The sequence below is a fragment of the Dermacentor andersoni genome, chromosome 5, assembly GCF_023375885.2.
Source record: "Dermacentor andersoni chromosome 5, qqDerAnde1_hic_scaffold, whole genome shotgun sequence".
Lineage (NCBI taxonomy): Eukaryota > Metazoa > Arthropoda > Arachnida > Ixodida > Ixodidae > Dermacentor > Dermacentor andersoni.
The window spans coordinates 96,865,341-96,891,861 of NC_092818.1; the positions used below are offsets into that span (position 1 = coordinate 96,865,341).

Genomic DNA, 26,521 nt, shown 5'->3' on the forward strand with positions numbered 1-26,521 from the left:
AGCGAGCAAAGAGGGCTCGTTCCAGCCAGTAGGATAGGCAATATTTCCATAAGTGGAGTTACCTTGATTCATGTTCTGAGCGGTTGTCTGTGCCTTTAGGGCGGCACGGAGTCAAAGGAGACGTCAGTGCAATTCTTGATTATTAACAAAGCTCTTAACCATATTTGCCCACGTAATATATCTACGTTTGATGTGTGTGCTGTGTACTTCATGTTTTTTTTTTTTTTATATAGTACTCCTGCCCTAACCATGAATTCAAAACAAACTAGACTTGGTGAGCCTCAATGCATCTTCTCAGAGGTGGCAGGTGGCAACGAGCATTTAGTTGTGCGCAATGAGAGATGCAGAGTGAATGTGGCCGTTTTGTTGCAGACTACAGGGTGTCCACCAAGTTGACGTCTCTAAATTCCCTGAGTTTACCAGGTTTTTCCTGGGTGAATTTGCGAAATTCCCCGATTGACAGAGGACTTGACGTTTTATGTCAAGACGGGCTGACACCATGTTGCCCAATGCTTTCACTCTCTCGTAAGCATGTTAAAATAATAATAATAGTTAAAGAAAAACGGCCTAATCCCGTTTGAATATTAGGGAGTAGTGCTTTTCTTTTTATTCAAGAAGAAAACAGGAGGGAGTGGTTACTAGAATGCAAAGCGAATAAAATATCTTCAGGAAAAATGGTAAAACCCATTGTAAATCGAGTAAAACATTCTAAAATATGAATAAAATGGATATGCTTACAGAAACCAATATTTTCTAACATAACCTATTTCTAACAACTAATAGCAAGCTCATTGGCATAAGGCTGAACTTTGTTAGAAGTGAGATTCTCTCTCAACAGCTGGTAAGTCAACCTCCACTGTCCTGACATATACTGAAGTAAGATAGCCAGGTGGGTGAGTTGGTTAGGATTCATCGTACATTTGGTAACAGCGCAAAGGGACATGGACAAAAGGAAGAAACACAACAACACGGGCACCTGTGTTGTCGTGTTTTTTCCTTTCGTCCGTGTCCTTTCGCGTTGTTCCCAAGAGAACGATGTGCCCTGACATACTCTCAGCCTGCGCACAACGCCTCAGTGTTGCATTTCACTGCTTTAAACCGTTTATTTTGGTTCATATAGAGGGGCACCTGCATATCGGATTCAGCCAACACTTTGTTTTTTAAACTCAAGCTCCTTCGAAGAAGCGGCGGCACACTTCCTTTCCCGTTCATTCCTCAATGCGTAGGTCCTTCCTGTTCTCGTCCTCCTTGCGCTGCGTGTTCGCCCCACGGACCATTTGAAGCATCCTTTTGGTCAATTGTACATCAACGTCCCATCTTTTGGGACTGCCTAGGGGCCGCGAAAACGTCAAAAAAATCGAGCCGTTCAAAAGTATGAATGCATGTCTTTCATTGCCCTTAAGAGCTCAAGTCGCCACAAGCACATCTAAAACAGCTCCAAAGGCCTTGCCAGTAGACTTATTAGGCATATCGGTGCTTGTACTGTGACAGGAGATGACGGGTGCGCGCATGTATAATTAAGGAATAATACTGTGTGCCATGCAATTTCCCCTTCCCACACTTATGCTTCACCGCGTAAAATTTCTGTATTGAGGCGAAACTGACTTTCGGGAACCACCTTATGCAATGCGCCATGCTTTCCAAGCTTCGAAGCCAATCGCGAAGACCACGGAGGAGTCGGTGCCATTGCTGACAGTGGCTAATTCTTTTAATGAAAAAATACGGCACATAATGGCAAGAACCTTAATAGAGAACATCAAATGGCAGCAGTGGTGGCTTTGGTTAATGCTGTTTCGGACCTGCGGTCACGGCGAAAAGTTAACACCATCGGACGGCAAAGGGTTCTTGCGTCCGAAATTTCAGCCGTTCCTATATATTAACTCTGTGGAGTATGTGGTTGTGCCGTAAAGCCGTCCGAATTATCGGGCGCCTGGAAAGTCAGTCGTTGACTGTACACTGGCAACTCTTCCAGCCGACCACACGGTGTCAAAGACGATTAGTTACGATTCCTTTGTGTGACTCGAGCCAGCATTACCTCAACTTTCATTCCCTTTCAATAAAATTTCAGCTGATTTTCCCTCACAGAAGCACAAATTCCCTGAGTTTTCCCAGAGTATTTTCAGACTATTCAAAATCCCCAAGAATTCCCAGTTTTCCCGGTTGGTTGGCACCCTGAGACTATCGCACAGCTCTGCACGATTGACAGTTTCTCTGTGAACGTGCCATTACAGATGTATCAGGAAAAGCATTTTAGTTCAATCCAGCTTGGCTGAAGGGGGAGTGGCATCATTATCTTTTGTAAATACACTGTGGTCTCATCGGGTTTCATTTTTGTGACAAAATAGGCCAAGGCTCACATTCAATGTCAGAAAAAATTGATTGTGGCGGCTTGCTAAATAATTTAGACAGAGAACTGAACGACTGGATTAAGAACACAACAAGAACTTGATGACACTCTGTGTTATGGCATTATGATGACACTACATGTTATGGCATACAAATGACATCAAGAATGAAGTAAGGCAGCATGCCAAGCCAGGACTTGAATGTTGGGTGGCTGCTGCAAATAGATCTGCATCGGTTCAGCTTCAGACCGTAACTTCAGTCACCGACGCCTGTTGAAGCAGTGTCGATTAGGCCTAATGACTTAGGCAGTGTGGCTGTCATGACTATTCAGTGCTGGCCAATTTGTTAACAAGCTGCAAGCTGCCGCAGAATGCTTGCGGATGACTCATTAGTGATCAGCCCCAAGATCACGTGTACAGGTTAGATTGACGGCCCTAAAAATGGCGCGAAGTGCGTCACCACATATCCAGCACAACCCGCATACATATTGGTGGCTATAAACGGCCCAATCTTCACATGTGCTTTGGCGCTTCACGAAATATGCGCTACTTTTGTTCCCGCTTCCTCCGTCCATGTCACGTGATCTTTTCGACCAGTGCTGTCGACCCGGACAAACCTTGTACCGACAGAGGTGAACCCGGCCGACATGGCGCCAGTGTGCGGATTGCGGCTTTTGGCTGAGGTGTGTGCAATCCTGGCATCAGGCAAACGCCATGGAGCACTCACAGTGACAATTCCTGCTAATGCGGTGCGCTCAACACTCCTTTAACGCCGAAAACAAAGTGAAATGTTCACTAAGATGTCGTCGAGCATGAAGGGGTCTGCGGCGCACGCAACATGTGGTACTGCGCAGGTCCCTGCGCCGAATATATTGAATATTCGAAAAATCGCATAGCAGATATTCAATTCACGAATTGAATTATTCGGCCATCTCCTACAGTCGCCAACCGATTTTCTGGACCTCGCAAGGACCTAAAAATAGCCTAAAAAATTGAACAGTCCGAAAAACTCGTTCCCCACAAAAAAAAGAAAAGAAACTTCTTAGGCTTAGAGTGAATTAAAACAATCTCAAATAACGCCCTGTCTCATACTACACAAGGAGGCGATAAGGTTTGCTTGGATTTGCACAAGAGTGGTGTCGTCTCCGCAAGAGTGTCACTGCAATGGCGATCTCCGCCAACGGAGAATGAGGAAACTAGCCATGTTACTTAGCACCACTTGGCTCTTGCTAAGGCACAGGAGGTGGCACCGCTCGCACAAATGCGAAGCCGCACAAAGATGCGACATCGCCGAGACACACCTGCTCTGAGGACACACCACATGAACAATAGCAACTGAACCCGCATTAAGTGATTATGATGACTGTGCTGACCGAAAAATGAAAGAAAAAAGAAGTGCCACCCCCTGGAGCGATTTGTGAGCTAAGAAAGGGCGGGCATGGCCTCCGAGAAGAGACGATGGCGCACAGCGTGCACCTCCCATTCTTGGAGGCTATAAAGCAGACTACTGGAAGCCAAGCCAGTGAGGAATCCAACATGGAGGCCTCTAAGATCTGGTAGCGTCGCTCGGAATGAGCAATTTAGTTTGGGAAATCGACCTTTATGGCCTAAATTTGTCCGGGAAATTAGTTGCGAAAATGCGTTAGCTCTATAGGAACCATGACGGTGCATTTAAGAAGCCCAGAATACCCACCAAGTCTGAATTTATGGAGTCTAAAAAATCCGTTGGTGACTGAATTCAATTCGATTTGGTGATATTCGTTTATTAAGACACCCCTAGAATTAATCTATATGTACTTAATGACTTAATGAAAAGAAAGAAAATGCCAGGCTTGCTAGCATGGCCGCTGGCACTATTAGGGTGTACTGTACACTCTAGGCACCGTTTACACATTTACAGAAGATATAATGTCCGAGTAGAAAGTAAAGTCAACGGAACCCAAGTGCAAGCACCAGCACCAGTTAAAAGCAAACATTTCTTTTATGTGCCTAGCATAGGACGACCAAATAAAGTGAGTGGTCTATTACATCAAAAGTCTTGTATACAGATGCCTTGTTATAGTCGTGGTCTGTGCTAACTGGTTAGTTGGTGCTGCCCTGACAAAGACAAGACCCTTTATTGAAATATTGGCTCCAGTGACATTCTTTGTTCTACCACTGCTTATCGCTACATCCTGCATTGCCTCCCTTGAGGTACCAGGAGACGACATACCTGCAGGTTCTGCACATTCTGGAACTTCACGAAACGCAGAGGCATGACTGCTCCCTCCTCAACGTCCTTACCGGTGAGCCTGCATGAAGTCAACCAGCAAGAATTAGAAATCCCTATTTGGTAAAATGGGTTACCATGTTCCATAATCTGAACAACGTGAAACATAACAATTCAGAATAGGTGTTTGTGGCGTGTGTGGTGTGCACAGTTATGTTATTACACTCGAGCATAGTGCGAGACAGCGAGCCAGGCAGGGGTAGCACCTGCCTTGGTGCTCGGGAACTGATGGTACTTTGGATAATTGCCAGTAGATGACTGATATGGCTATGGAATTCGGTTGCCGTTTTGCATGTTGGGTTTCTGGCAGGACATCAATGCTGTGTGGTGGTCAGGTGCAGTCACTGTGCTGGTGTTGTTCAAATAAAGAAGTTTTCTTTTTAACTTCACGGTAAGTATAACTGTAGATAGGTAGGATAGACTTCCACTATGCAACTGTCTCAAGTCTATGGTCTGCAGCTGCTCCTGATGATGATATGCAATGTTTGTTCTAGTGCAGTTTATGGCTCCTCAAACACTGCACTTCAAAGAAAGAGCCTGTGCTTTCCCAGTTTTCCCCCTCCCCCCAAAATGTGTTTCGTGCGACCAATGCGACATGAATGAGCTGTGGTAAGCATTTTACCCAGGATAATAAGATTAGCATGAAATGAATAAATCGATGCTAGACAAAACTACACTGAAAATTTGTTGGTGGCAGGTTCTCCTGCAAGAGAACCAAAGTTAAGCTAGATTGGTAGATCCCATACGCAAGGACCTTGTCGTAACAAAATAATGAGCAAAGTAAATGCAATTCGCCCTGAAATACCCACAGAGATCCATGTACTTAAAACCTCCGAAGTAAAATTGTCCTGCCAATAGACATAAAATAACTAGAATTGTCACAAAACACCCAAAATACCCAACTCGAGCTCGCCGAATATATCACTTTCCGCTCGATTCAGCACTCATTCGGCGTGGCAGTTCGAAATTCTTGCACTGCATGCACCATCGAGCAACAGTAGTCTTTCTCACCACATGCATGCCATCGCACTTCTTCAGTGCGCTACACAGGCTGGTGAAGCTAGGAGTGATCTCTGAGACTGCAATCTTGGAGCCACGTCTAGTTGCACAGAGTATCCTCCATGCCTAGCTCCTTGTGCGCGGCTACATGCAGCGGTGTGAAAGACCAATGCCCCCATTTCTCTCTCACACTGCGGTGCATTGCACAGGCTCGCACAGCAAGGCACGGATGACCTCCGAGATTGTGCAGGCGCAATCTTGGAGACCACGAGCCAGACAAGCCAAGCCGGTACACCTGTGTAGTGAAGCAGCGGGGACACGTGGGAGCAGTGAATCAGCTGATCAACTTCATAGTCGGCTTGCTGTGTTGTGTGCCCCGTGGTGCTCGACCATAATAAACTTTGTTCACATCACAGTGTGGTAGGTGTTCTCTTCGACAGCATCACCATTTCACCAGTTTAACGACAATCTCAAGGACCCAAATGGAAAGCGGAAGTGAAAGACCATCACATTGGAACAGAAAGCAGTTACTGTAAAGGCTGCTGCACCAAGTGCTCAGAAATCGCGGGTTCCACGTGCTGAAGATTCTTTTCTTGTTGTTTTATTAAAATTTAATTGCATACTGGCCACAAAGCAGTTCGGCAGGCCATGAAGCCGTATACTTCGTTGCATGTTTTAAGTTGTGCACTCCATTGGGCATATAGTACTGCAGTAAAGGGCAACAGTAGATATAACAAAGTAATTTCGGCTATCCCTTCAACTTCATTATAACAATGTCCGAGCATACCTGTGATTGCAAACATATCTCTATAATCACAATGTGGATCTTCATTGGCCAGAAAACATGCAATACAGTTTACGGTTTGTAATACCACCATTAAATGTAACACTGGAACCTCATTACAATGAATTTGAAGGGGCAGCCGAAACTAGCTATATCAATTACTTCCTTATATCCATTATTTCCCTGTACTGCAATATACGCCAAATGATGCACAAAACTTTAAACACACAAAGAAAACAAGGGCTCTGCGGTCCGCTACGTTCCTGTGTATGCAATGATATTATACTAAAACAACAGAAGGATCTCCTGCATGTGCAACATGCAACTTTTTAGTAATTGACACGACAGTCTTTGCAATAGCTTTCTTCTGTTCTAATGTGATGGCCTTTTCAGATTCCACTTTCCACTTGGCTCGTTCATATTGCCATGAGACCGGCGAAATGGCAACGCAGATGAAGAGAACAGCACGCTTTAATGCAAACGAAGTCTGTCTTGCTTGAGCAGCACATGGCACACAACGCAACATGTTGACTATGAGGCTGATCCACTGCTCTCTCATGGCCACATGGCGCCACTGCCTGTCTCAAGTTGACTTGACCGGCTTGTGGCCTTCAACATTTCACCAGTACAACCTCAGAGGCTAGATGTGCCAGCCTGCGTGGTGTGTTGCAGGGAGAGAGACAAGTGGAGGCATTGGTTTATTGCACACCGCACAAGCAACACCATTGATACTTGCAAAACAAGAACAGGGCGAAAGCGGGAGTTAACATTTCGACAAGTGGACTGGTCTTTTTTCAAGGCGACATATGCTTTCCTTGGCACAGTATATGTAGGTAGGGTTTTTCTAAAGGGGAAAAGGGGTAATGTAGGTGAGTGCAGCAACGAGCAAAGGGGTGTTAGCGGTGAGGGTGTAGAATTGAGGATAAAGGAGTGCTGTGCGCAAGGTCGTCTGTCAGCCACGTGTCACCGGCTCCGTGTCAGCTGGCATGTCAATGGCATGCACAGCAGCCCTCTATTAATTGCACCGCTAGTGGTCATGGGCTCAATCAATGAACGTCAGATTAAACGGACATCGCGCAGACACAGCAAAAGAACTTCCCAAAGCCGTTGCCAAGCATTTCAACCAACCAGGTCATAACTTTGATAAACTTAAACTCTACATCTTACTGTCAAATTTTCGTTCTGAACGAGAAAGAAAATACAGAGAATCATTCCTTATCCATAAATTCAAGACATTGCAACCAATAGGCATAAACGTTTTCAAGGGAGCTTTAGAATATATTCGTTATGCTAAATTTCAAGCTATTGGCAACAGCACTTAGTTCGGTTGCTTAGTGTTTCTTTTCCTTTTTTTCCTTTTATTTATTTATTTATTCCATTTCAGTATATATATATATATATATATATATATATATATATATATATATTTTTTTTTTTTTTCACAGGGTCCAGTCTGTGCCGCTCCGTCTATTATCTCTTTCGGAGACACGATAGCCCCCGACCACCAGCGAAGTAAGTAACCGAGGGCTGCTGTACACGCCGTTGACACGTGGCTGACAGACAGCCGCGTCACCGGCCTTGTGCACAGCACTCCTTTATTCTCAATTCTACACCCTCGCCGCTAACACACCTTTGCCCGTGGCCACGCCCACCCGCCTAACCCCTTCTCCCCTTTAGAAGAACCTTACCTATACATACTGTGCCAAGGAAAGCATACGTCATCTTGAAAAAGACAAGTCCTCTTGTCGAAACCTTGGCTCCTGTTTTCACCTTGTTCTCGTTTTGCTCATCGTCTTGAATTTCCATCTCCCGCCTTCCCCCCTTTAACCACTAATATGTGGCACACCAATAGAGGAAGTATGCATTGCACAGGCTGTTGCAGCTAGGCATGGCCCTGAGATTGCGATCTCGGAAGGTGTGCCTAGCTTTGCCAGCCACAAGCTGCAGTGAGAGAGAGAAGTGCAGTGATGAGTTGCTGCTTGTGTGCGGTCCCTGTGCGCACAGCTACACATAGGGGTGACAAATAGCAGTGTTGCTTGACAGCGTATTTGACATGGGAATTGTGAACTGCCATGTCGAACGAGTGCCGAATCTGACGGAAAGCGATATGCTCAGTAGGCAACAGTGGGCTTTTCTTTTCTTTTTGGAGACGAATCCAGTTCATTATATCCATAGGCAGGTCAATATTACAGTAAAACCTCGTTAAAGCACACCCACTTAAACAGTAGTTTCGTTTTAAAAGTAGTAAAGTCAAATCCCTGACTCAGCGGCCATTGAACATAACGTGTTTTGTATCCGCATAAACCGTACCAGCTTATTTCGTACGTATTGGTTAACATGTAGTGTTTGCACTTTTCGTCGTGCAAACACAGCAGTGCGTCGTCTCATCAGGTGGCCCGGCAGAACAACAAGCCTCAGAGATCAGAACAATGGCCTCCAAGCGCCCTGTGCATTTGCGTGTGAAGCCACATCATCACTAACATCATTTTGGCGCCATGCCAGAGAGCGTTGTGGCATCGTGCAACCAAGGACTTGCGTCAACCCGAAGCTCGGATAAAAAAGACGCCGGGTGCTCAGCATGGAAGAAAAATTAGACATTGTTCGTGCTATCGAACGTGACACGAAGAAGTCGGTGTTGGCACGTGACAGGGATCTACTGCTGAGTATGGTGTGTGGCATTTGGAATGTGAATAAGTTGCTCGGCAGCGCTGCTGCGACCCCAAAGAGATGTCCGCTACGAGGTTTGACTTTTCGCCATCACTGCCTCTGTTGTTGCCGAAGTGTCGACTAGCGAAAGTGATGAGGACGACACAGAAAGCGACAGCATGGGCGATTCAGGACCGACAGTGGCAGAAGCTGTCCGTTACGCCAGCCTCATGAATGCAATCGTTGCGACGAAACAGCACACCGCAATGAAAAAGGCGCCCCGCGACTTCTGCAGCACTACTGCGTGCTTGCACGGAGAATACGTAACGCCAATGAGGGATCTGCCATGCGAGTGTTTGCCGAGAAGAAGGGGCTGGCTGAAAAGCTGGCTCGCAGCTTCAGTAAGCTTGAGGCTGCTATCGTCACTGCTAGGTCGCCGAGGCATCAAACAAAAATAATACTTAATAGCGCGAAGTGAATAAATACTGCAAGTATTTTTCCCCTTTCATCGCACTCTCTCCGAGTTCCATTTTTGACAGGTAAGTGGGTAATCTCATGCTATTTCGGTTAAGCAGTACGACCGTTTAGTACATACTTTTTCCAAGCTCCGGCCAACTACAGTTTAACGAGGTTTCACTGTACTTTGTTAAACTGAGTTTTTAAGTGCATGGGTGTCTATGGGAATTTAGAGGGGAATTGCATTTACATTGTTACAATCATTATTTCATTGTAACGAGGTTCAAGTGTACAACTCATGTGAAATCTCGATATGACAAATGTCTCTGGACCCACAAAAATCATTCACTATTTTGAAATATTGTATCGAAAACATAAACTGCTATGAAAAACTAGGTTCAACAAGAGGAATCGTCTATATCTGAAAGCAGTACACCCCAAAATGCATTTGTGCTGATGACGAGCACTTTAAAAATAGGAGTGAGAATGCCCATCTACGCGACGTCATCTCCATCTGGTGTCCAAATAGATTCACAGACCACTGATCTGTTAATACTATGCAAGTATGCCTTGCTGTATGTCCGTGCACCATACCGACAGCGACCAACAGTGAGATTACACGACACAGTTCTACCTAAGTTCTATCTGCAAGAGGTTGAGATGCGAATCTGCAGCGTGGCACTGATACTAAAAAAGTATTTCAATGTTAAAAAGGAACACCCTGCTATACGTGTATATAAACAATGAGGTGATTCTTAAGCATGCACTGAATGTCACACACAAACCATGCAGCACTGTGCTCCTTCAGTGTATAGATAACGAAGCTGAAGCCATTATCACTACGATGCCCGATCTCACTGATAACGCCAGTGGCTAGCAGTAACGTGCACAGCCAGCACGTGCATCATTTACATATGCGAGATCTGCGCATGATGCGTCACTGCACATTGTTGCCAACCGTTACTGAAAACCCGAAGCATTCACAAATTTTATGCTTTCGCTGTGGTATTCACTGACTTGCTTATTGACGTTGTATTCAGGTGGTCATAACAAATGGCCACAGGTAGTATGCTTCACTGCACGACATTTCATTCTTTCCACTAATAGTATGCTTCAATGCATCACACGGCTTTGTTGCGGTGAAGCTAATTAAAGCAAGTCCACAATTGTGGCGCGCAAATAAGAAACTTTCCGCACTAGCCCTCCCGAGCTTGAGGCAACGCACCTTGCTCATTTTTCAATTGCATGTACTGCCCTTCAGAGTCAATGCCCTGTTTGACAGTATCTGCCAAAACAGTGCTGTTTTGTTGGCATTAATATTTCCGATGACGCAAAAGTGATAGGAGGAGCAAACTTGCAGGGGCATGGTGCGGCGCAGTGTTCAATATATCAAATATGGGGCAAATGGGAGTTCTGCATATGCTTAATGCAGCGCTGTACTTTTGCATCGAATTTTCAAGGGAATCTTACGACTGTTTGACATACCACAGTTTGATATATCCAGGGTTGACAGTATCGCCTACTCACAGTGTTCCACATTGACAGGGTCTGCTTTTTGTTAGTAGTCTAACATTAACTGAGGATCATAGTATTCCGCTTGAATGTAAGTAAAGGCTTAACATGCCAGATTAGAGAACATTTGCTGTGCAAGAACAATCAAAAGATCAAGAAATACACCAAAATTGGCAACAACACCCTGGTGTCGGTGATACAGTGGTGCATCTGTATCAGTGCATGGTGTTCAAGATGCACAAGTTTGACCTTCCCTTTCGCTACTAATAATCATTTTCTCCACCTTATAGACTCTGGACAAACAGGACTGCATCAAATTAAACATACTTTTTTGGTTTAGTGACCAATTGAGTAACATGTCACCTTTCCCCATTTGATGCACTAGATGAGCTGCAGTTGCTTTCCTGTTCTATACCAATATTGCCAAAAATGAGTCCTACTTCTCTAAGATGCAGAGTTGTTTGCACGCTAGAAATTAATTGCATCCCGTCTGTCAGCTCACTGCAGCTGCTGTCGCTACTGTAATACTGTAGCAGGCGACTGTAGTGCGAGACTTAACTGCCTTTGCATGTCAAAAACGAAGTGACAAAACTCTGTCTGCACTGCTTCCTTCCTTATGTTTTTACATACTTTCCTGGTTGGTGTGCAAACCTCAATGTTGTACAGCATAACCTAATTACAACGAACACTGCAGAACCACTGAACTTATTTCGTTATTTTGAAATATTGTAGTACTGAAAAACCATTTTTTTTCATGTCAGTAATGTATCACAACAATGAAAATTATGTACCTTTGCAGCAAATGCATGCGTTGGTACATAAATAATAGACGAAAACGCTGGGCACAGTTTTGCTACAATTTATTGCTCGAAGAAAAGTCTGTTACAGTGGAATCTCGGTAACACAAATCTCAAGGGGGGGCGAAAATATTCGTACCATCCGAAAATTTTTATCACCAAAAAAGAAGAAAAAATAAGTTTTAGACCAGAAGCCCATGTACAGGGGATTTATTTCCATGGAAAGAAGTGCTAGATGTCCACCTGCATCTTCTTTTCTGCCAGGTCAGCCAGCAAAGAACTTTGGAAAGAAAAGAACTGAGCAAACATGTTTGCACAGTCTCTGATACAACCGCACGCCGCAGAATGTCAAGTGGGTGCATTGTTTATGCTGTTGTCGGCGGCTGATCATCGCAGCCGTTGCAGTTATCTTTGACATTGCTGTTTGCGACTTCAACTTGGGATGTGTCCACATCATCCCCACTGGCTGCAACACTTCACAGACGGCAAGTTGTGAGGTCGTCATCCGTGGTCACGAAGTCGGCAGACCAGTCCATGCCAAGTAGGTCTCAATTTCCAATCTGGTCCAAATCTGGTTTTTGTGAAGAGGTGGCCACACTGGATTTGAAAATCCCACAGTTGCTGAAGCAGCTGGCAATTGTCGTAGTCGACAAACAATGCAAAGCCACTGCAATAAAGTGTAGGGCATCTGGAAGATTGATCCGCAGGTTTGTATCCTTGCAGTCAATTTTCGCCAAGAGACGTCGCGCCAACAAGCTTTTATAATGATGTTTGACATACTTGATAATGCCAGCATTAAGTGGCTGCAAGTGACTGGTGGCATTTGCTGGCAAAAATACAACTTTCACGCCCTGCAGCATCATCTCTTTTGGGCGTGCTGGGCATTGATGTAAAATCAAAACAATCTTCCTGTTGTGACTAGACATCTTCTTATCCAGGTAGCTAGCAAACTCCAAGAACAGTGATGATGTCATCCATGCTTTTTTGTTAGCTTTATAGATGCAAGGTAACTGGCTGGCTATCTTGAAGCATAGCGGCTTCTGTGATTTGCGTATTACTGTCAGCTGCACCTTCTCTGATCCATCGGCATTGCAGCAGAATGGCACAGTCATGCGCTGCTTGCTCTTTTGCTCACCCTGATAGGGTTCACAGACTCTTCTCGGGCTGCAGGTAGTAAAAAGTCCAGCCTCATCCACGGTGCAAATGTCTTGAGCTTCATAGCTCTCAATTAACGCCGGCAGTGTTGCTTCCATCCAATCCTCAACAGCGGAGGCATCGACCTTCTTAGCTTCGCCACCGACAGTCTTGCAGGCAAGGCCATGCCTGGCTTTAAAGGAGTACTGATACAAAAATTCAAAGTCGAGTTAACGTGCGAGATTGATTTATGGGGGCACACACATATCATCTGCAAAATATAACCGCGAATACGGCTTAGAACATATAAAATAAATTTTAAAGTACATGTGTGCGCAGCCAACTGCAAAACGTAGCACCACGCGACATCGACATCAAGCAAGGAATGTAACCAAGTGAGAAAACACTACGTCACGAGTTTGCGCTGCCATCGGGCTGGGCCCTGCGAGCAAGTTTCTCGCTGCTCCGATAGCCCCGGTGTTTTTTTTCCCCCCCCCGCTAACTGCAGCTCAAGAAATCAGCTAAAATTTGTTTCCCACATGAAATAACTCAGAGTAAAGTGACCTCGAAAGTGTGCATGTTATAAAACGTTGCGTAAAATTGTAAATCATTGTCGTGATTTTTACTTGCAAGCAATCAGCGCAGCCACCACTGCAATCATCTCTGCGAAAGGGCTCGCCTGGCTAACGTGTTTTCTCATTGCTACCAATGGCATCTGGAAAACTAATTGTGTTGTCACTTAACAGCGACATAAATGTGCAGACACTGATTGTGTTGACGAGTATAGGTGCTTTATTACGAGCTGCGGACAGGTCGCAAGGGCCGTTGGCTTCGAATATGATGGCCAGCGAGCTAGGCCGATGCTGTTTCCCAGCGATCGCCGGCTCGCCTGGCTTGCTTGTTCGCTACCATCGGCGTCGATTAGCGGCATAAGTGGTCAGAGTTTGTGCGCCCCCCTGGTCCCTTAGAATTGACCCTGCTGAAGAGCAGCCAGATTTGCTTGTTTCATTTCGAGCGTACCTGGTATAAACAAAATCTGCCGAGCTTAGAGTAGTCCGACGATCTTCTACGAATCTACGCACCCCCAAGCTTGATGCTGTGCAGACTGTTACCCCGCCTTGTGTCCTGCTCCTGAATATGCTTCATTCCCAAGGTGCCCTCAACGAATGGTTCGTTTGACGAATGGTGCGAACGCATATTGATAGCTGTCGTTGGGCACACTTTCCAAGTCGCTGCTTTGTAGTGGATCCAATCAAAAGTGGTTGGTCACGTCTAATACGGCGGCGACTCCCACCTGCAAGAAATAGTCGCTGCTGGAGGATGAAAACGAGGACGACGATGATGGCGAGGACATCGTAAAGCACATGCAGGCGTAGCAGACGTACTAGCAACACGAAGCTCGTACGCTGGCAAGCGTGCTGGTGTGCGTACGTCATAGTTTTGTGCGATCATGTGCCCAGCTGTGTTTACATTTCTTCTTTGACCCATCTTGTTGCTCTCTGAAACTGAAAGTTTGACTGGTCGCTACAAACAAGACTCTAAGTAATTACCTGTCCTGCTCTGAAGCAAATGATCTTTCATGCTGTGATTACTGGTCATTAGCTACTTATTGCAGCGAAAAAAACAAGATCGAAAATTTCTGTGTCAGTACTCCTTTAAACCTGTGCACCCATGCTCCGGAGTCCTGAATATCTTCTATGCCGAACGAAAGTGCGGCTTTTTCACATAGGACTTTACTGTCAACACTGACGCCAGCTGCAGCCTCTTCTTTAACCGTGTCAGAACTTCTAACTTGCCGTAACGGGAAGTTTTAGCCTCCTTTTTGTTGATGCCAAAGTGCTGCACATTGAGCTTGATTAGGTTGCGCCGACTAACAAGGGTTGATAGTGTAGACGACACTAGGCCTAACTCCTTGGCGAGATCTGCATGCTTTTTCTTAGGCTTCTCATCCACTTTCTTCAAAATTTACAGTTTTTCTTAAAGGGACACTAAAGGTTAATATTAAGTCAACGTGGACTGTTGAAATACCATCCAAGAAGCCTCGAAACGCTTGTTTCCTGTAAAGAAGAGACTTATTTTAAGAGAAAATGCGTTCTGAAGCGTTCACGTACCTCCAGCGCAGTTCAAATCGCCTGCCCTCCGATCGAGGAGTGGTGACGTCATGGTCTCATAGTGACACGCCGTTGGTGATTAAAACGGCGCCCGCAGACGGCGCTACGGCTTTTCTGCGCAAAACGCAAACGCGCAGCCAGAAACAGAGCCAAGACAGAGCCGACAGCAGCGCGAAAGTGGAACTATGGTTATGGTGGCTAGCGGAAGGGAAAGCGCGTGACGATAAGCTGGTTCTTTATTTTATGACGCCAACTTTGACGCTCGTGATGCTGGGCTTGACTTCAGCGATTTAAGCACTGATGAACGTGACCTGCTGCTGAGGACTCGCGCTGCCGGCGTCGTTGCGTATTACTACAACGGCAACTGTATGTCATGGCTGTACATATTCGCACATTTGCAGCTTTTCCTTCGTGAAAACCAAATGCCGCACTCACCGCCCCGTCTTCGACCTCCAGTTGTTCTTGTGCTTTGGAGAATGCAGGCAAGACCGATGGAACAGCAGTACAGGAAAGCATTGCTTTGAAAGGCACTCCACACGACTTCCGTAAGTCGGCGTTGAACTCGTAATCCTCTGGACGAAAGGGCAGCGAGCACACTATGCGATTTTTCGGCTCTTTGGCAATGCAACGTGGCAGAGGTACGGCACTGCAGCACTTCGTAGGGAGAGGTTCACTCATTGGCACACTAGTGATAAGTAACGTTGGATTCCTCACTGCAACTGCCCTTGGCCAATTTCCGCGGACCGTTAGCGCATCCCACGACATCACATGGACGTGGCATTCTCGCTGCTTGTTCCAAATGCAAGTTTCGCGAGTCAGCAGAACCAGCGCAGCATGACGCAATAACAAAACAACTGAAACTCCAAAGCACGTGTGGCACAGAGTCGAGTACACAGAGTCGAGCGAAAACAAAACCTTTCGGCCACCCATACTACTGAAGGGTAAAGTCAAAATGTTATTTTTTTCTTAGAATCGAAGAGAAGTAGACAAGTACCGTAAAAACCGGAATATAGGTCGAACTTTCTTTCAAAAAACCATCGCGAAAAGTTGACCCTCGACTTATATACCGGACATTGGCGGAAAAACTACGGAAGTCTTGCAACAATGGGCGGATGAAGTAAACAGCCGCCATCGCCATCAGCAGCAGCGCGGCGACGTTGTAGCAGCGTCACTTTGCGTTTGCATTGTTTCACATTTGGTTAAATATGAGCGGAAGCCGACGGCAATTCACCGTCGCCTTCAAGAAAAAGGCGATCGAGTACGCGGAAGCTAACGGCAACCTGGCGGCACAGCGCGAATTTGGAGTGTCGGAAGAAAGCATTCGCTACTGGCGGAAGCAGAAGCAGCTTTTGGTTGCTTGCAGCAATCAAAAGAAAACTTCATTTCGTGGGCGGACTGCAGTGTATCCAGAACTGGAAAACAAGGTTGCGGATTTCGTCCGGGAGCTTCGTGCAAGATCGCTGCCTGTGACTGCTGAATCCATCCGTTTTAAAGCGGTAGAGATAGCGCGCGCCTCTGGACTGACGAGGGCGCAATTCAAGGGCTCGCCATCCTGGGTGCGGCGTTTCATGAAGAGGAAGGGCTTTGCACTACGGCGCCGTACTTCTGTGTGCCAGAAACTGCCCGAAGAATTCGAGGACAAGCTAATCGAGTTTCAGCGATATGTAATTGCGCTTCGGCAGCAACGCGACTACATGATAGGACAGATAGGAAACGCCGACGAAACACCAGTGTGGTTCGATATGCCCTCAAGCCGGACTGTTTCCGAGAAAGGAGCCAAGCAAATCAAGCTTCTAACAACGGGCAACGAGCACTCGCGGTTCACTGTGATGCTCGCATGTACAGCTGATGGGAAGAAGCTGCCCCCTTTCATCATTTTTAAAAGAAAAACATTGCCGAAAGAAAAATTCCCACGCGACGTCATCGTCCGGGTTAATGAAAACGGTTTTATGAACGAATCGTTGATGCTGGAGTGGGTCCGGCTCGTCTGGAAGCGGCGACCTGGTGCTCTCTTTGAGCGAGCGAACATGCTCGTTCTGGACTCATTTCGAGGCCACCTCACAGCCAACGTAAAGCGGGCCCTGTGCGACGGCAAGACGGACCTCGTGGTCATCCCTGGTGGACTGACATCTGTGCTGCAGCCACTGGACATTGTGCTAAATAAGCCGTTTAAAGATAGAGTGCGCGAACTCTATAATGAATGGATGCTGGGCGATAACCCGACTACCCCCACCGGCCGCCTGCGACGTCCACCGCTTGCGACTGTTTGTGGCTGGGTGTCGTCGGCGTGGAAATCTCTCCCCGAAGAGATGGTGCGCAAGTCTTTCAGAAAATGCTCCATAAGCACAGAGGATGGCACAGAGGACGATGCTCTATGGGACGTGGGCAGCGAGAAGCACTCGTCATCGGACTCTAGTTCGGACGACTCTGATTCGGAGTAGCGCTTGCGCACTTTGTGTCCTTCTGTGTACTGCACACTCGGCCAATATTTAACAGCATCGCGCGACCATCGACCCGCGTGTTTGTCAGCACCTTATCATCACGGCACGGAGCGGCGAAATAGTGAAAGTAAGCGCATGTGTAGACATGCGCGTATCTCGTTTGTTTCGCCGCTCAGCGCCGTTAATAAGGTGCTGACAAGCACGCGGGTCGATGGTCGCGCGATGCTGTTAAAAATTAGCCAGGTGCACATGCGAGCAGCATTTAAATAAATACTGTCACCATTGTAAAACCGGCTGAGTCGCATTTGTTTCAAGGTAAGGGTGTCTTTCAGTACTTTTGCCATTGAAAAATATTGTTTTCATTTTTAGGATTGGTTAGTTGGGGGGTCGACCTATATTCCGGTCCGACCTATAGTCCGGTTTTTACGGTAGTGTTTTCTTCCGTCTTATAACCTAATGAAATCATCGGGGACAGCGTCATTGGGGGCAGTGCCAGAGAAATGATCTGGTCTTCTCTGGAAAAACTAGAACATCCGAGATGGAAATAACCTCTCCCTCTTCATGTGTTGATCCAGTGTTGGCATTGTCTTTGCCACTACTCCATTTGTCTTGCTCTCGCACTTTATTCACGATGTCTTCGCTGGTGAGATCCACGAATGCAGCCGCTGCGCTGTCGCTGGCAACGTTATCATCAAAGGTCACCTCGGTGTCTACAGGGAGCTTCTTGGCAAGCTCATTCCACCGTTCTGGGTTGAGCTCCTCTGTGTCCTCACAGCCTTGTGGCGTAGATGAAGCCTTCAAAAGGCCTGCCTTTCGCCAGCAGTTGCTGATTGTGCTTGCCTTGACGTTCCACCATGACCCTGTAAGCATTTCTGTGGCTTGACGGTGTTGACCCCTGTGGGCAGCTTTAGTTGAATATTAATCAGGAGGCGCTGCATAATATGCTCCTGAAATTCGGCCTTCCCACATCTGATGATGCCCTGGTCCAAAAGTTGTAGCAAAGAAGTACAATTCGGGGCATAAATTCAGGTTGCACACTGCTCAGCCGCACGTACACTCTATCTGCCGAGCAATTGTCAACAATAAGAATTTTTCAGTCTTTCTTCTTCATTGTGTTGTCGAGCTGCAGCAGCCACTACGTCAACAATTCTCACATCATCTACGCTTTCTTGTTTGCTCGGTAGTCGCAAGGCTACGAGACCATATTTTTCAAGCAGTGCATCTTAGCAGACTTGCCAACAACTAGCGGCTTGAGTTTTTCCGTGTCCGTGGAGTTGCAACAGGACAGAGCTGATATGCAGAAACGTGATTTCCTTCAGCCATTGCAGTTGTCACCTTTAAAGTTCATTGTTTTATCAGGCGACAGCTGATAAAAGCACGCCGTTTCATCGGCATTGAAAACGTCGTCTGGAGAGAAAGACTCCATAATCTCTTGAAAACACCCGTTCTGTCAGACAACCGCACTCTCGGTATCTGCTGCCTTTTCTTCACCACAAGCAACCCGCCACGCAATGCCATCCCTTTCCCAGAAGCTATAAAGCCATCCAGCACTTGCATTGAAACCGGAGATGTCCAAGGCAACTGCGAACTGTCGTGCCCTTTCTTAAATAATAGGGCCTGACATGTGCACATCGTGTTGTCTAGCATCCTTAAACCACGTGAGGACGTCGTTGTAGACCTTCTGGTATTTGCCTAGCTGCAAGCATATTTTGAGGGAGCCGGTTGTGAGTGTCGATGTAACTTTATGATCTTGTCCCAATCCTTAAGCATCGTTGCTATTGTTGACGGTGTGATGTCATGCTCCCTGCACAGGCCCACTTGCTTTTAGCTCTGGCATTCAGCTGCATCTGAATGTCCAGTTTTTCTTTGAGCAAAAACTTGCGTCGCTTCTTTTTTATGTGGGGGCCAGGAGAACTCATTGTGTGCAAAGCTAATGCAGAACACAATCGCAGCGCTGATAACTTCACAGCTCCTGCTGATCACTATCAATGTGGCGACACTAGGCCTACGACACAGTACACGACCATACGCGACACTCACGTTGATGCCGATGCTGCTGCACCTGCACCTGTTGAAACGGGCTCCCCACCGCATAGCTGCTGCTGCGGATGATGATGATAGGTATAAGCTTCAGGGATTTCGTACTGAAACTTCAATTGAACTTCATAATAACGAAACATATTGATGATTGCGGGATTAAATTACGTACATTATTTTTCAATATTGTGTAACTTGAAATTCACAGTAGTGAAAGTTTTTTACGCTGAAAATATAGTCCTTTTGGTGGGGATTTAAAAAATTTGTAAATCTGAAAACTTTGTTAATCTGATGTTCATAGTAACGAGATTTTACTGTATAATGATGTCTCTCTAATAAGGTCTGGGCACGAGATAGTTGGTACAATACCTTTCAGTGATACCTAGAAGGTATCTCATCTAGCAGATACTTTTTCTAGTGCTCTTTCACCATGAATATGTTTCTTTGGTTAGACGATTTTGTAGCAGAGGGTTTTCAATTCGTGTTGGTTTGCCTGCTTATGCCGTGTTTCAGGGTATCTGCGAGCAGAGCCCCAAATAAACAAATGAATTTGATAAACACCACTTGAACCAAAGCACTCAAGCACAGAGCAGTTTGGTTCTTGTGCACAACAAGGAAGGCTACCCACTCAAGCGTCTGCACTGCCTCCATTCCAACTGCTTGGTCAAATCCAAGAGTCCTGGGCTGGTTGATGAACAACTTGACAGTCTTGGGACCCATGGCTGTAAGAACAGTCGTAACAACAAATATTAGCGCATACTAGGTAAGCTGTCACCATTCTCTTATTCCTATCAAAAGCAATCATTATAAAGATGAGTACTTCGCCGCTTCCCTTTACATGAATGTTAGTGCTGCTCGTGCATCTCATACATGCAACTCACCGTGCCCCGTGGCTTGCCTGACCAGACCAACATATGGCCAGACACTTCCGAATTATGATTTTGATGCTACTGTAAAAAGCATACACTTACCACATGGCTAGTCCAGATTATTATACTGTATTTTCCAAAATAACTGCAGTAAAGTTAAAAAATTTTCACTCTGCAGAATGTTTCCTGCGATGCTATTTGAGCCCATGCACTGTGCTGAATGTGTGATTTAGCATTAAACAAGGAGATATTGCAGGTTGCTAACAACAGCAACCAAAAAGTCAGCCGATTTCCACGAGTCCTCCGGCTCTGAACTCGCTCCCTGCAACCGCAGCAGACTCCGCCATCTTTTCAAGAAAAGTCCACTTGCAATGCACATAAATGTCACCTCCTACCACCACTACAGTATTGCCCACCGCAGCCTCCAGGGTACCAGCACAGACTTTGAAGCTATCAAAGTCCGCGCGGCGCAGAAAACTATGAATGTGCATAATACTGGAAGTAGGCTTTTCCACACTGTAGAGTAGTCCTATGCAAAAGGACCAACCTACGACTCACGGCATCAGTGAGCTGGGGGCAGGCTTGCAAACAGCAATGATGTAAAAAACAAAAAAAGGAATGAAGATGGTGGTAAAGACAGCAGCACCAGCTTGTGTTTAATTTCCATTTCTAGGGCGACCATTTCTGCCGTTATGTGTGGTTCAAATGAGTGTGTGGGGAAGTACACTTGCAGAATTTTGCATATTTCTTGTAGACTGCCTTGCGGGGGCTGTGAAAGCCGTGCGCTTGTGCTTCAGAAACTTTCGGTGCCTTCCCTCTATCACTGTACTATGTCAGAAACTAAAGAGTGTTGATTCAATGTAGAAAACACCCACTTTCTGCGTTTTCAAATAACAGAAGTGCACATCAGGCTCTCAAGCACAGATATTCATTCATCATTTTTCATGTAAAATATGGTGAAATTGGTTTAGAGAACTGGGATTTGCAGCACAGTAAAACTGCTGACAATCTGCAGGCTTCTCCTCTGCCATGATACTATGGCTCACCGTTGTCTCTCTTGCCCGCTTTACTCGTGTGGAGAAAACTTGAAGCTTGCCAGGGTCTTTATTCGTAAAGAGCAAAATTATGCATACCTTCGAAGCTAACCAAATTTGCTTCTTCCGCTAAAACTAGGTGCAGAGGGTGGCAGTGAAGAATTAAAATGTTTATATATATACCTCTAAACTGCGTGCCAAGTGTTAATTGCACTGAAATAGTCAGAAATATGCACTTGCTTTCGTGGGAGTTTCAGGTTTACAACCATGATGTGCATCATGTCCAGCTGCTGTGCGAACACTGGCGGCAATAATTTAGCTTGCATGAAATCAATAAGCGACTCGATCAGGGTCGGTGTCAAAGGTGGGCCTCTTCCTGGATAACTGGATATCTCTTCGCAGAACAAGGCAGCACCATCTGCACTCAGGAACTCCTCCGTGTGTCGAAGCAACACCTGTTTCAAACAGGTGTCGAAGCAACACCTGTTTCATCGTCGGTAGCGATGCGCTCCCAGAGCTCAGTAACGGCAGCGGTTTTCACCGTGTTGGCTTCACTATCATGGGGGGTCTCCCCCTGGTGCACAAAGCCCCCCATCCCCAGTGATCGGCATGGCCCCTGGTTGAAGCCATCATAATTGTGGCACTCTTGTGTGGGCTCACACTTCTCTGAGTCTTGCAAAATTTACAGTTTTGTCTCAAGCAACACAGCTTCACACTTTGTCAGCACCATCTCCTACTGACTGGGCTGCTCACTGCCTTCAGGGCTGCTTCCGTGGCACATTTCCGCACTTGCTGAAGAAAGGGTGAGCACCACTTTGTTCTTTGCTTTCTTTCCTCCTGTCTCTCCTCAAGTGTAGAGCATATGTTCCACAGCATAGTGAAGCACGATCGCGGGCAATGTGGACGCGAAGCGGCTGGTGCCATGTTGTGGCATGCTGCGTGGTAATGACAGCAGATACGAATTCGCCTAGGCAACTTCTCGCCCCGTCTTGGTATTGTTCGTTTAAGGGGAATTTAGCAATGCAAATGTCACGATTGTTCTACATGGACAACGCTGTTCAGGAGGCAAAATTTTGATTGTTATATCCAATATGTGGTGAATAAATTATTGTTATATATGTTGATAGTTTTTTTTTTCGTAGCCCTAATGCATAAGTTGATACAGTCGAACCCACTTATAAAGATACCGGTTTTAACAATATATCAGTTATAACAATGATATGCTGCTGCACCTTCAACTTTTGTATGTTTTCCATGGTGAAATAACCCATTTACTACAATACCCCAATGCCGCATCATCGGTTATAATGATGAAGCCTGGCTGCTGGGTGTCCGAGCCAAAAGGTAGTGAAATGCGCAATCCTCGAAAGAAAAAAAAAGAAAACAAGAAATTCAAGCTGCTGCGTGATAGGGTGCTGCTCAAACAACTGCTGCATGCTCATTTTCCAATCAACTCCGTGCGCCTCTCTCCCGTCGCCCTTCCACTTCTCCAAACACGAATGGGCTTCGCCCACAGCTCTTCCCTGTCCCACCCTCCGAAACACGAATAGACTGCGCCAACTGCGCTGCTCGTAGATTGCTCGCATGTTGCTTGCTGGCTCCTCATTCAGTGCAGTTCTGCAAACAGCTTAACTGCTCGTTTTCATCTTTGTTGGTTGCGTTGAAATCGTTCCTGGCCACACGGTTTCTCAGCCTCATTTGACTCGCTGCCGAGATGGAAGATGGCTGATCTGCCCATGGATCATCGGCAATGCACTATAGCGCCGGTGAAAAGAAAGCACATGACTATAGATCTGGAAACTAAGTGCTTCTAACCGATGAGGCAGTTGTCGTGAACGTGCTTGCATCAGATAGAGACGGAAACAACGGCAGCGATGACGCGGTAGGGCAGGCTGCCTCAACTTTGTCTTCATAGGAGGCCCTGCAGATGATTCAGTCCCTCTGGGGTTTCGTTTTCGTAAGGAGCCTTCCGCTGTGCTACGGGGAGCTCCTGGATGCCGTGGAGAAGGATGTCAGCAAGCTTTGCATAAAGCATGCAAGCCTGACTGACATAGGGTTTTTCTCGTGCAAGCCAGTGAGAAGTATGTGGCAAGATACTTGTGGCGATGTCGCCTCAGCGTTTCTTCTGGATTTCTCAAGCCGACAGGCTGCCGCAGCAGCTGTCTCACAATTTTTAGAGGGTGCCTTTCTGGGCCACCAAAGCGATGCCTTGGTGGTACTTGCATATCGCTTGCCACCTGTGACCACTCTTTGCAGTTGTTATAGCAGTGCCATTCTTTAACGTCGACAGCTGCGGCTTGTTGCACGCTAGCGGAGCACCCAGGAAGCAGTTAAACGAGTGAACACAATCAGCAGCCGGATGGAAGAAGGTAGTGGGGGAGGGTCTCTCACCTCCCCGCCAATATAACTTTTTCCCATCAGCTCTGCCATCCCCGTATTTTGATTTTTTCGTGTAGCACGATTACAACCATTACTGGCTATAACAACGGAATTTTCGTGGCACTTGAATATTGATATAAGTGGCTTCGACTGTACTCTTAAGTCGACTCATTGTTACCATAACCGATACATTGCTATATGTGGTATAATTATAAGTGGGCTGCACTGCAGTACGTAAGCATAGGGTGAAGCTGCAGGTGAGAAAGTGGCGTGACGACGTCATACCTGCCAACTCTCCCAAATTTTTCTCCAAGTTTTACGAATTTGGGTTCGCTTTATGATTATATGGACGTTGCGTCAGGTTTTATGAAAAATGCTATATGAAATACATTATGCCTCAACAGTCTCCGAACCTTCCACTTGGAAGTCCTCTGATGGCGAAAGGGTACAAGAGGGGTGCTTGCCTTGAGCAAGTTGATACAAACAAGTTCCCAGAAGAGGGCAAAACCTGCAACAGCAATGTCGCTGAAGGATTTACTGTGATATAAAAACAATACATTTCCCGTCAGTCGTGGCTGTTCCAACTACTTCTTGTGCATTGCTGCATTGCTGCTTCTTGTGCGCTACGCTTAAAGCTAAATCATTGTTAGCAAAGTGCGTAACCCACAAAAGGCAAGATATAAATGAATCTGCTCTACACCCCCCTACGCTGTAGAGTGTCCAGATTTTTACGAGTTTTAACCTTCGCAGGGTGGCAGGTATGCAACATAATGCAAAGGACCAACAGACAGATACAGTGCTTATAAATGCTTACAAATGCTCTCACACACACAAAAATGAAGGCAATAAAGAAAGTTTCAGTGCTTACTACTAGGTGCTTGAAACTTGATGGAGTGGAGTTTCACGGGCTGTGTGAATCCCAGAGAAATGATTAGCTGCAATGAAATGACCGAGGGAAATCAGCAAAAGCCAATGACACAAGAAGGACGAAGTATTCAATATAGCTGTTAACATAAATATGGCACACACTGATGCAGTAAACATTGTCTGCCCATACTAAGCAGGTTTAACGAGCACATACACTTTAGACACAGCTAGCAACTGATAGTTTATATGGAGCCTACAGCATAGACATAAAGAAACAAGGAAGGTGCGCAGACCACACTGTACATAAGAGGCGTGGTGTATCGTAGCCATCTTGCAATGCATAAAGAAACAAACCAAATTACAACATTCTTTATAAAAAAAAAGCATTTGTTCATTGCTGACAATACAAAGGTGTCATGGATACATGCCTTCTTGTCCTTTCCGGTATAAAAAGCTTCTATTAACTCCCATGCAAGTGTCTTCTCTCTCACACAGAATTCGGATACATACTAGGGAGCAAATAGTCACAGGCACAGGACCTACAATGTGCCATTAAATGTGATGTGGCTTTATCCTTGATAGATTGCTCCCGTTACCTCATGTCCACTTCACTGCAAATATGGGTCAACTAGCCCAACAACAAGTTACATTATTGTCTGCTTGTTTAGTGTATTAATGTCTGACCAAATAAACTAGAACAGGAATCTACAGCCTTTGTCAATAGTACACAGGCTCCGCTGCGCCCTCCCCGTGTTTGTCGCCTTGCTGTGTAGTGCAGTTCCCATGGCACTCCTGACAACCCAGACCTTTGGAGGGGGAGCAGGATGGTTCTTCCCGTACATCAGGGCGTTGGAACTACCACAGAAACTCAATTAAAGAGCCTGTAGTCAGCCTGGTGGTCAAAGGGAACAAAGCCCGTACAATTTTGACAAATACTGGACACAAATGGGTTACCTGATTGTTAGCACTCTCTTGTAAAAGCAATTAACCCTAACACTGCCATGCCCAAACATAATGCAGTCAACGCTTGTTACAACGGACCCACGTACAACAGACTTTCAAATATAACGGACCATATTTCAGCCTTAGTTTGTTCTACCTATTTTATTAATGCAACTAAGTTTGCTTTTAACTTACCGTGCTAGAACGGACTATCGGCTACAGCAAATGAAATTAGCAGAAATTAAAAAAAAAGTCGGGCAGACAAAACAAACTTTTGCCTTGTTGGCACAGGCTGACAACTGACTTACAAGAGTCAGCAGACAATCGTGGCTCAATATTGTGCACGCAAGGGTGGAAGGCGGGGCAGAAACGTGGAATCTTTTGCATGAGTAAAGCTCTTGCTTGTACTAGTTGGTTCATGCTTGAATGAGTAAAGGCAAGGCGCAAAAGACCAGGACTGAAGAACGACACAAACGACAGGACCGGCGCCTCCTGTCGTTTGTGTCCTTTTTCAGTCTTGGTCTTTTGCACCTTGCCTTTAGTCATTCAAATGTTTGCACCAAAGGCACGAGTGTGGGGGGGTAGCAAGAGAGAAGGGTTTCTATTCCAGCGGCTGCTGCTTACGGCGCGGCTGCTGTATCTTGAAGGTGATCTGCGATGTAGACAAGGTGCGCGCACACGCGGGCGTCGTATCTTTAAAGCAATTCCCGATGTGGACAAAGTACACCCAGTGCTTGTAGCTTGGTATGCACTGTGCTTTCGGCGTTTAGTTCATGTTGAAACGAGAGACACCACCAAGGTCGATTCGCTCACTAGTGCAGCCACACTTATCTTGTTTAATGTGCCTTTCTGGCAAAACCACAACTTTATTGTTTGTTTTTTTACTTTGGCGTTTGTCA

General features: G+C 46.0%; 1 protein-coding gene across 2 annotated transcripts in view; it reads right to left on the reverse strand.

Annotated features, from left to right (window-relative positions):
* Positions 1-26,521, reverse strand: part of Txl (Thioredoxin-like) — a 48,680-nt gene that overhangs the window by 16,872 nt on the left and 5,287 nt on the right. For both annotated transcript variants that reach the window (XM_050178259.2, XM_055070866.2), the window contains exons 4-6: positions 24,682-24,748; positions 20,160-20,253; positions 4,558-4,636 (exon numbers count right to left, since the gene is read on the reverse strand). In XM_050178259.2, coding sequence (XP_050034216.1) covers positions 4,558-4,636; positions 20,160-20,253; positions 24,682-24,748 — 240 coding nt within the window. The remainder of the gene's footprint in view (positions 1-4,557; positions 4,637-20,159; positions 20,254-24,681; positions 24,749-26,521) is intronic.